The sequence below is a fragment of the Pygoscelis adeliae genome, unplaced genomic scaffold (assembly GCF_000699105.1).
Source record: "Pygoscelis adeliae isolate BGI_AS28 unplaced genomic scaffold, ASM69910v1 Scaffold58, whole genome shotgun sequence".
Lineage (NCBI taxonomy): Eukaryota > Metazoa > Chordata > Aves > Sphenisciformes > Spheniscidae > Pygoscelis > Pygoscelis adeliae.
In genome coordinates this window covers 1529344-1540611 of record NW_008825564.1, presented here as the reverse complement: position 1 = coordinate 1540611, position 11268 = coordinate 1529344, and the positions used below count along the sequence as shown (strand labels likewise).

The following is an 11268-nucleotide window of genomic DNA, read 5'->3' as shown; positions in this document are numbered from 1 at the left end:
AATGGGGGCAGGAACTAATAACAGAAATTCCCTGTCGAAAAAGATTGAAATTTGTGCCCTCCTTCTGCATGTTTTAATTATCATTCCATCATTCTACTAATTATTTTTGGGTTTTCTATTTTTTTTTCCTTTTGCCCCAGCCACTTTTCCATCTACTTTTTCAACAAGTGCCTGGGAACGGGAGCAGGGTAAAGAGCAAATCTTTAAAAGAAAGGAATTTTTGAATATTGATAGTTTTCTTGAGCAGCATTTGCTAGTTAAGTGTTGTTAATTGTTATGGCACTCTTGCTGAATGCATAATAGCAGAATTCTTTTCCAGAATTAATTTGCGAGTTGGACTTGTGAAGCCTCTGAAATGTTTTTAAGGCTATCTGTTGGTGGTTGGAATTATAAGGGGTTTTCTCATCTGCAAATGTTATCTCCAGCTGTATATCTGTACAGCAGGAAAAAGCTAAATTCCTTTCTTTGTCCCATCTCCTAGTCTACAAAGGATCAGAGACTGGTGTATTCTGGCAGACTGCTTCCTGATCATCTGCAGCTGAAAGATGTTCTCAGAAAAGTAAGCTTTATATCAACACCATATGATATTTGATCAAAATCCCTTTCTGGGAAATAGGAATTTAGATTTGTGTGGTTCGGCTTCAAATTTTCATTGTTGTATTGAGAGATGTAACCATACAATGTTGATATGTTCGGGAAAATGTATTTTCAAGTATCCCTGGCATGTAGGATTGTGACACTTGTGGATTGAGGCATGTTTCCAATTGGTGGGAGAACAAATAGGCTATTTAAGTCCCAAGCAAGTGATATGTAGTGTAGAGTGACTTTTTTGGACAGTTCCCACTATGACCTAAACAGCATCATTTAACAGATTTGTGTTGGTTTGGGACATCATTTCATTTCTTGCATGTACTTAAATCCAAGAACTTATATTAAAAATGGCACTTGTGTAAGCAAATTAAGGGTAATATGCAAAACCAGAATTCTAAATTCCTGAATGGTTTTGCTGGGAAAGCTATTTTTTGTCCTGGTTTTATTCGTTAGCTATTAACCGTTCCTGATGATGTTTGAAAGTTTGGTTCTTGTGGTTTTTTCTTTCTTTTTTTTTTTATTCTGCTGGTTTATCTTGGAAAAAATAATTTTACTAATCTAACTTTGGATTCTTCAGTTAACATTTAAATTAAATCCAAATCCTGAATACACATGACATCTGATGTAGGAAATCTTGAAATACATGCACTTGGTTCCCAAATTGGTTCAGATACTTGGTAGCATCAATCCAAACTAATAGGGACTTCCTTAAGTTAGTAAAGTTCTTAAAAATGTGTAGAATGAGATGATATTTGGAGCAGATTATCAAGAACTTTGTTTTAATTTCGATGGTAACAGAAAACATAATGCATTATGTTGAGTAGTCTTTAAATTCCTTGTAAACAGATCAGGATGCATCAATAGCTATATTTGGAAAATAGGTCATTGAACAATTACACAGTTTTTAATCCTATGAAATAGGTAAACTCTGTAATACAGTACCTGGGTGTTGGTAATGATACTCTTTTTTGTAATGTATTAAGGTAAAAATCAATGTACAGACTGCAAGAGTGGGTTACACTTTAGTATGGAGGAAAGCCTCTAAAGGAAAATAATGCTTTAGTGAAAGCGGGCAACTGAACTTCCGTATTAAGTATGGAGAAACCAATGCAGACGAATCTTGAGTATTGCTTGAGCAGACTAACACTGTTGTTACTTTACCATCTTCATTCTGAAATAGATTTTATTAAATTGGATTTAACTGCTTACCAAAAAATTACTGAAATTGACTATGTATAGGTTTACTAGAAAACTGGAGCTGGACTGTTGCCAACCAGCATATGTCCTGTACCACTTAAAAGTTCATGAAAACAATTTTATAACTTACTTCAAAGCTTAGTTTTGCTTGTTAAGGACAAAATGAAGTCTGAATCCCTTAAATTCACTTGACCTGCTTACAGCAGACTAGTTTTAGGAAACCGTGCTTATGTGCTAGAGGAGAAACTTTGCCTAACTAATGTCTGTCTTCACTATACAGGGGCTATACTTGACTTTAAAGGCGTTTTAATAGCTATAGGCCTTGGGTTTAGTTAAAGAAATTTAGTGAATTTAGAAACATACTCGTCAGTCTTAAGCACAAAGTTAAAAACTTGTGTTGGAAGAAGGGGAGCTTTTTGTGCTCGAGCCTTTGGAAGAAAGGTATGATTACTCTTAAGTTCAATCTCATTCTCTGCCATATTCTTCCTACTTGATTAGCTATAAGTTCCTAATATTATCTGAGGATTTACTAAATCTCAATTTAGCTTTGTGATACTTGCTTTTTGATACTGAGCAGTGTCATTTTGCTGATATAAAATACCTTGAGGCTGGTAATTGTGGCACTCTTCAAGCTTAGTGATGTCCAACATGTTATGTATAAATAGAAATATATTACAATAAACTGTTACATTGAATAAAGCTGTACGCTGTAAGCTTACAAGTAATATGTCTAGCTTCCTTTGTCTTTCCGAGTGGCATAAGTTCTTATCTAGAAAGAAGGTAACTAGTTAGGTTAAAGACTTTTGATATGGTCAGAATGCTAATCACCTGTGTTCAGTGCTCTCTGGTCATTGCTTACTATCACCAACTAGTAAGAAATTACACTTAATTTAATAGTGAGGCTGTGCTTGAGGCTAGAAAACTGATACATGCGGAGGAGTTTAAATGAATGTGGATAGGCTATGCTAGCAGTAATGCACAATAGTGTATAAAAGCAGTTATCCAGTTTTCTTTATTTCTAAAGATTAAAACTTAAAAGTGAGCAAATGTATGTGTTAACATTTTTTTAATAGTTTAAAAAAAACCTCCAAACCTGATATTTCTAAATGTCATCTCAAAAACTGCAGCTTGACTGCACCATGCTGATTTCAGAAGAGGACAAAGTTTTTGATTTTCTTGTTTAAAGTTTGGTTACTGAGGAAGCTGTAGCGTGCAATTTAAGTACGCAGTCGTAGCTGTTCTTGTTGCTATGGCCATATAAGCTTCAGGCATGCTGATATAATGGGGTGTTTTCATTTGGTCCAGTGAAATAGCTTCAGATTATGGCATCCATGTTGGGGGGGAGCATATTCATGAAGAATTGGCATGGGCTGATTATTTGCATGCTGACATGGCTTCAAGTGCTGCCACCTGTTCATTTCCTCACTTTCAAATATTTAGGAATACTCAAGTCCCATGTAGCGCTTCAAGTAGCATTCCCTGAGTGTGGAATATCTGCAGGGGCTCTTCAGTTGGGTGTCTGCAGGTTAGGCTTGAGCCAAGCTTAGACTGGAGTGAGGTGGAGGCAATGGCTGGTACATTTTTCTTATCTTCGTCTGCTTGTGGAATTCCAGTGCCTACATTTTTCATTTACCCTGATGTCTTTATTTAATAACACTCTTCATTAGTTCTCAGTGCAAATGTAAGCATTCTTACTTTACGGAAACCGAGCCCTGTAAAGGGTTTGAGATTTTTCCAAAATAAAAGTTAAAGCTTATGATACGCTTCTTCATGTTTCTTTGTGTGGTCTTCCATCAGTTCTGCTATACTGCAGTTCTAGGGAAAACTGGGGGTAAGTGAATGTTCAATATGTTATTGTGGACAGCTGCTAAGAAAACATCAGTTGTGAAACAGTATACTTCTCTTGTGCTAGGCTCAAGTTTTGCTTTATGGTCTCTCCCATTTTGTATAATGTTTTTTTTACTGATTGCAAATGCAGCTTTGTAAGTGGATTTTTAAAAACATTTTTTGCTTGTAAATTTCTCAAATATTGTTGCTTTAGCTCTTCGATTTCTTTAATTTTTAGCAAGATGAATATCATATGGTTCATCTGGTATGTACTTCCCGGACACCCCCAAGTTCTCCAAAACCCAGCACCAGTAGAGAAGGTCACGGAGCTTCAACCTCCAGCAGTAGCTCAGTGAGTTTTTTTCATACACAAGATATGAATTTCTTCTACACTGAGGAAGCTTTCCAGGAATTTCTCTTTTAATTTTTAAAATTTGACTGTAAAATAGTGTGGTGAAAGTAGAGCGTGCCATATGGATTTGTACAATTAGACTTGATTATTTAAGGGTGTCACTTTATTTAAACAAAGATGACCTTTTTTCAGATTGTAACACAATTATGTTTATTAGATGATAAAGCACTACTTTTTCTAAGCTATGCTTTATTTTTAACACTTTATCAAAAAGTACGTTTTCCTTTCTCTCCATATCCCCGTATCTTTGGCAGAAATTGAGCAGTGTATTCACATTTAAAAACCAAAACAAACCAACAAAAACCCTAAGTTCTGATTTATTTTGTGAAAATTTGTACCCCTGAAGAGAGACCAGTCAAATTAGTGCCCTTGTTGTGAGAGAGACAAGGTGAGATAGAGGTGGAGCTTGGCCAGTGTTCATTCTCCTTGACAGGAATTGGACAGTACTTATGTAGTAGCTTCAAGGTAGTCATAGTGTCTGTAAGACAGTGAGAAGTGGAAAGTGTTCTTAACATTTTATTAGTTAAGCCGTTCATAGAACACTTGTTTAGGGTGTTGTGAGTCTTCCCCTCTTCGCACCCTCCAAAAATGATGATGTTCTTTGATTGTACTCTGTTTTAACAGAAGGGCAGTTAATGTTTCTGTTGATTACTTGGTTGTCATCACTGTAATTCTCCTGGCTTTTTCCAGAGCTGGCAGTATCACTAAGTGACCCTTGAAGGTTAGTCAGAAAGGAATGTATACGGTACCATTGTAGGTACTTCCCATCTGTGGTGTGTTGATTATCAGCATATGGGAAATACCCTTCCAGTAATAAGCTGTCTGTCTTCATTCTTCTTTTGATAGGTACTGTTTCTGACTTCTATGTGACAGTCAAAAATACGAGCAGTTTAAGCAGTAGTAGAGAGTGGACAGTGATTACATCATCTTTTCAAAGGCTGTGTTTATATCTTTGTTTGCAAGCAGGACACAGGGGGCCTCCTTTGTGATTGTTTTATTGCTATGTAGATCAGCTGTAAATGTCATATTTAAATGATTGTATTAATGACTGCTTAAAGCAGTCAATATGCACAGTGTTAAGTTCATAGTACTTTGAAGGAAACAACCTAAACCCAAAGCTTGAATGGCCTTTGTTCTTCCATTTGTCTTTTATTTTTATTTTCCCCCTACTGTCTAGTGGTAAATTTCTCGTTTTCCTTTGTAGGGCAAATGTGGTATGGATGTCTTAAGTAATTGCAGCTCCTCACTTCCTGAGTTGTCAAAGTTGAAGAGGATTTTCTACTGAGTAAACATTACAGTAAAGCTTAGCAACAGGATTTGAGGATTTATTAAAACTAAAATAATGTATCTCAATGGCCAAATTGCGGTCTTGTTATGGTGACAAATAGTCTAGGAGAGCCAGTTGTTGTCCTTCTTCCAGGGTTAAGTATTAATCTTGGAAAGCATTGAAGGTCTGACACACTAGTTTTAGGTGTGTTTCTGGGAGCCTAAGTAGTTCCTAGCTACTTCCCTATTCCCGCCCTCTGCCCCCTCCCAGCAGTGAGCACAGCAGTTTGGATTGGGCAGCTGGCACAGTGAAGAGGATGATGAGTAGAAGAGTAGAAGTGGAAACTGAAGACAAACATAGCGAAATGGTATTTTAAGCCACTGCAGGCAATGTTGTCTCTGAATATCAAGTTGTATCCTGAGGTGGTTGTTACTTTTGGTAATGGTAGCCACCAGAATTTTTGCTGCTAAATATTCTTTGGATTAAGCTTTAGTTTGGTTCAGCTTTTTGAAACTTCGATTCCCAGTGACTTGTGGTTTTCTCTGAGACCTATCAAGTGTTGAATCTTTCTGAAAACTTCACTTTTTTTATATGTGCACCTGAATGCAATTTTGAATTTGTTTTTACTAAAGGATTGCCAATAAAACCCTAGAAGACTTGCTTGGTGCTTATATTCTGAATAAAACTTGTGACAAAACATTAAAGCAAATAGTTTTTTAAGACACAGTAGTAAATCTTGTAACTGTGGCAAAGAGATCCTCAACCTCGATTTTATTTATTTTTAAGAATTTGGGCTGTTCTGGATCAACTGCTGCCTCACCCACAAACCAAGAAGCTTCATCTACGTCGTTGAACACTAGTGCAGATGGAGTGAGGCATCGTAATCTTCCACAAGCACAAAGCAATCCCATACCAAGCCACCAGTTCCCTTATTTAATGCAAGGGTAAGTAACACTGAAGCAATGCTCAGCTCTTTAATGCTCTTTAAAGTTTTTTAAATGTTCAGTTGTTAATGATGTTTCTTTCGCAGTCTGCAAAATGTTTTGGCTAGTTCATCTTGAAGCATAAGTCATGTTTAGAAACATTTTTAGTATGAACATTAATGTTTTTAGCCAGGAGTCAGTCAAAGAGTAAGTGTTCTTGGTGCTCCCCTTTGGGTTTTTATTTTTTCTTCATGCTTTCTGCCCTCAACTTTCTGTTGATAAGTGCAGCTGTAGTATTTATCTAGTGGATGTAGTTAGTGATGTAACTGATAAAATGACTGCTTCTGGTTGCTTTTTCTAGTCCTTTATTGTAATTGTCAACACTAAATTCTTACCAGAATATAATGGTTCTCAGTTTTTGACACATAAGAGATGTAACTCTTCACTTCTCCGTATTGGATTCAACTCTAGAAATGATATGCGGGTGTGTTCATGTAAGTGCTTGTGTATCTACAACAGAATTTTTAAGTATTTTATTTTTAAGTATTTTCATACATACCAATGAAATGTAACCAGTGTACATTTCTAGATCGGATCTGTTATTAGGTAACTTTCAAGATTCCGTCACTTTTTTGGCACTTAAAAAGCAGCTTTAGGAATTTTTAACCCACGTTACCTTTGCAGTTTCTTAAACTTTTTTTATTTTCTTCCAATGGGAAAACGGGAGGATAGTGCATTCTGAGATAATAGCTGTCATTTCCTCAGGGAATGCTTTAAAGATTTCTTTCTGACAAGGCGTTCTCCCAGTACTATATAGATTCTAGATATTTTCTTTGGAGAATGTTGAAACAAAAAAAACCCCTATGGACCTGCTAACAGTAACAATTGTTTCTGTCACTGGAAAGAAAACAGATGTCAAGAACTGTTGAAAATTTATTTAGTTTCAGTTCAATTTACTTGCTCTCTTGTTAGAGTTAACCTACACTTTACTAGTCTTACTAGTTTTCGTCCTGAATGCCTTCAAGTCCTTTTTATTATTTATCTGAAATGTACTGTCTATTGGGAAGAAATTGCTTTTGCATTGGGTGGAGCACTTACATTATTCTGACCACATGCATATCCGCAAAAGTGGTTATACTTGCCTTAAAAAAGCTAGGTGACGCTAGGTTGATTGTCAAGACTGCTGTTTGGTGCAACATAAATTAATTCAAGAAGCAATTTATTATGTGTTGTGTAAATTACTAATCTGTAAGAATTTTTAATGTTTTTCTAATTAGCTTTTCACGTAAGCATACCCTGAGAGTGAGTTTTTTGTCAGTATGCATGGTGAACTGAATAGCCTATGGACTTCAAAAAGGCAACAGAACCATTGTTCAGTCTTTTAGCTGAAATAATTCAATTAAAATACAGTGGGAAGCATCAGTTTGGAAGACATTACTGTGTTTGAAAAAGAGAATAACTTAAATAAAAATACTAAGTCTATGTCTGTATTAGCAAGTAATGTGTAGTGAGAGGAGTGGATCTGTAAACTGAAAGAGGTGCTGAGAACCTGACATCAACACTGCACATATTTCAGGGTTTTCTGTCTTATTTGGACTATCTCCAGTTTGGTCACCTGGAATAGGTGCCTATTTGTGGCTAAAAAGCATTAGCAGTGCACCTAAATAATCTCTTTCAATTTGGTGTAATCCAAAAGGAATCCAGATGGTGATCCAAGATTGTTCTGTGGTGCAAACAAAACTGTAGTAAGAGGAAGTGACTGGAGACTTGCTTCAGAAGTGCAGTCCTGACCTGAAAAGAAGTGCCAAAGTAAATGAACCCTAAATAATCTTAGGCCTTTTTTGTAAAAGTAATTTAATAGAACGCTATCAGAATTTAAGGTAGATCTTAGCCAGTGCCCGGCAGTCTGCAGCAGTGCTCCACTCTGTGCCAGTGCCTGCTGTAGTTTGCTGTCATCTTAAAAAAACCCTTCTTAATGCTTCTAAATAATCTTCTCGGATGCATCTGGTTTTGCTTCAGGGCACTGCTACTTGTATTCCAGCAATAAAAAAGGCCTTCATTTTTTAGCTGCTCTCTTAAATATTGTTTGGGGCAATGAAATCTAGCTTTAATGTAATTTATACACAGACTGAGACTTGTTAGGAACAATGAAGATTCGTACCTGAAATTTGCATTGCCTTGTGGATTTTTCTTACTGTTTCACAACCAAACACTTAACTCTAGCTGCATGATGAACTATAGGCTCTACTGATGGAAAAAGGTCTCCAGGTGTTTGAAAATGTTTGTGAGGGTCAGTTTTCTTGAGCATTTTGCAACACTTTCACTAGTAAAGTAATTTGTACAAACAAGTAATACGAATGTTAGGTGATTGAATTATGGTTTTTCAGTTTCTGGCACAAAGCTTCAGTGTGTGAGTTGAATATCCTTTGGGAAAACAGCTAACTCAGATTATTAAAATATTACAGAGAAAGCAATTTAAAACTTTCTGTTGCTTTTGAGCTTTTGTAAATGGTGTTTTCTAAAAATCTAGACTTGAGGTGGGACTGGGCAAGTAGTTTATATATCTACCAAGTCAGTCTTTTTCTGTAGAGACCAAGCACAGCACTGTCTGCTCCTATGGATTTAGTCGTGGACCAGGGCCCCACTGTGCTGCACAGGTACAAATGGAACAGATGGGCTCAGTCCTGAAATGGCTTGCATTTCAGATGGGAGAGTACTTGGAAGCAGTAAACAGACAAGAAACATCAAGGCAGTGAGATTATTTGTCAAGTGTGGGCAGCCCATCTAATGAAATGTTTTTGTATTGTGTACATAATAATGTTTGAAAGCAAACAACAAAATGACATATTGACAGCATACATTATGTTCTAGCACATAAATACCTTGCTTCATCAGTAGCCTTTACTCGCTGTATTTTTTTTTAAGTATCAAATAACATAGCGGAGAATATTGGAATATCACTTCAAGTTGATACGCCAGGCTCATATGAAACTAACACTAAATGAGATGTCTTTGTGGGTCAAGGTCATTAAACAAATGCAGGTATTGTCAGTCATGCAGATGACAGCGATTGAGCTTTTAAGTCTGAATAAAAAAATCTTATTTCTGCATTAGTGGTGAGCAGTATCTTCATGATGACACTAGCTAATTAGTCTGACCTTACCCTTAAATTGAATCCCAGTTAGCTCATTTTAGGTGTCTTCCATAGACCATAAGAAGTAATTCTGAGCTTTCTAGACATTTAAGGAGTAGCATGCCTCTTTCTTTTCAGAATATTCTGAATCTACCTCTACCATTTGAACCTTAAAAACTGTTTTCTGACTTACCTAACTGTTCTTCTATTGTCTGCTCCTGCTTTGTTCTCCAATCTTGGAATGCCTGTGCCTATCCAATTTGCTTCTCTGCTCTTACGCTGTTGCTGCCAGTCTTTTGAAATACTCTGCTTCCTGCCTCTCTTTCCTCCTTTTGGAAGAAGATGAGGAGAAAGCACGTGCTACTTTCCTTTTTCTTCTAACAGCAAGCCGGCTTGCTTTGCCAAGAAGAGCCTCTTGCTTTGGAGAGGTTCTTCTCACTGAAATACATTACACTGTATTTAGAGTTGTTCCTGAATTTCAAAAGCCAACTTAATACCGTGGTAGCTGTAATAGCTGTATAATTGACAACATCTGCCTCATTTTGATTTTTGATGAGCAAATAAAATACTGCTGAGCTAGTTGGCATTCTAAGGCAGAAGCCAGTTCTTAAATATTGATGTCTACTTCTTCTCATTAATGGAGTCAGATCTCGAAAAGTTAAGTCTCGCTTCCTAGAAAGTCCCATCTGCTAGAAAAAATGTTGGAAAAAAAGAAAAAACCCACCAAAATATTTGAATGGGGAAGGAAAGAACATGACATAACTGAAATCTGTGGTTTGTCTTGGTTGACTGGTTTCTTAATCTACTATTAAGCTTTAAGGCATCAAGAAAGCAACTTTTGAAAGAGTTTGGAAGAAAGTAGAGGCTCAAATCCTGTAGTATTTCTAAAAGACGTATCTGTGAGGGAGAGCTATTAGCCTAAGGCCTCGCAACTTTTGTTGAGTTCAACTTAGCAGTTTTAAAGAAGAACCACCCTAAAATCTGTAACGGATGAGAAAAAGAATTGGTGAATTCCTGCAGAACTCACTCAGGCAAGCTGGGTAGCACTGCTTGTTGGCGACTGAGCTGGAGAAATAGGTGTGGTTGAACAGTGAGTGGTCCTGTGTGTTCACATCCCCATGTGATATTCTACCTGCTTGAAACTGAGATGTTGCTCAGTGGTTTGTCACAACGTAGTACTTAATGACACCCATGTAGAATATTTGAATCATCTTTACATTTTGAGGGTCACGTGTTTTATGACGGTCAGTGTTTTATGAATTTTGGAGGAGTCTTATTTCTCAAAGTGTTTGCCAGTTCAGGGGATAGAAAAACACATTCTTAAAGCTTGCAGCCATAAAGGTAAAAGCATGATTGATGTTTTTCAATAGCAGCTTGACAGCTTTGCTGTTCCAGCATGTTAATTATGCATAAATAAGTAGCATTTGCAGGGCTGCAAGTTCACCCTTGCAATTTTTGAAAGAAACCTAGAGTATTGCCTATGATTATCTCAGTTTGTATGTGGTATCAGGAAAGTAGCTTTTGCTTTCTTTTCTTTTTTTTCCCCCCTGCCCCCAAACTATTGTCAAAACAGGTTATGACTAAATACAAACATAACAAACAGTTTTAGCAGAGGTCATGGAGTTGCAAGGTAGGCTCTTGTCCAGAATTACAGTGAAATACTTATTCATGTGTAAGATGGAAAAAAGATTTTAATGTCTTCCTCCCATCTTTCTTTCTGGGCATGTCTTGTATATCTGAATGCCTGGTAGACTAATGAACTCTCTTGGTGATATCTTTGCAGGGAGTGCCTTACTTAGGGAACAGGTGTAGTCTGCAGTACAATTACAGCAGTCTCAGCTTTTGCTACCTGCAGTCTGAATAAACTTTTCTTCATGCTTTATACTCTCATGCTGTCCTGAAAGATGTCCTGGTTTAC

At 36.8% G+C, this 11268-nt stretch overlaps 1 protein-coding gene across 2 annotated transcripts in view; it reads left to right on the top strand.

Moving 5' to 3' along the window:
• The window catches only part of HERPUD2 (HERPUD family member 2), a 20981-nt gene that overhangs the window by 5457 nt on the left and 4256 nt on the right, over window positions 1-11268 (top strand). Inside the window, exons 2-4 of one of the 2 annotated variants that reach the window (XM_009332403.1) lie at window positions 482-559; window positions 3854-3967; window positions 6081-6238. In XM_009332403.1, coding sequence (XP_009330678.1) covers window positions 482-559; window positions 3854-3967; window positions 6081-6238 — 350 coding nt within the window. The remainder of the gene's footprint in view (window positions 1-481; window positions 560-3853; window positions 3968-6080; window positions 6239-11268) is intronic. The other variant, XM_009332404.1, reaches the window with a different exon arrangement.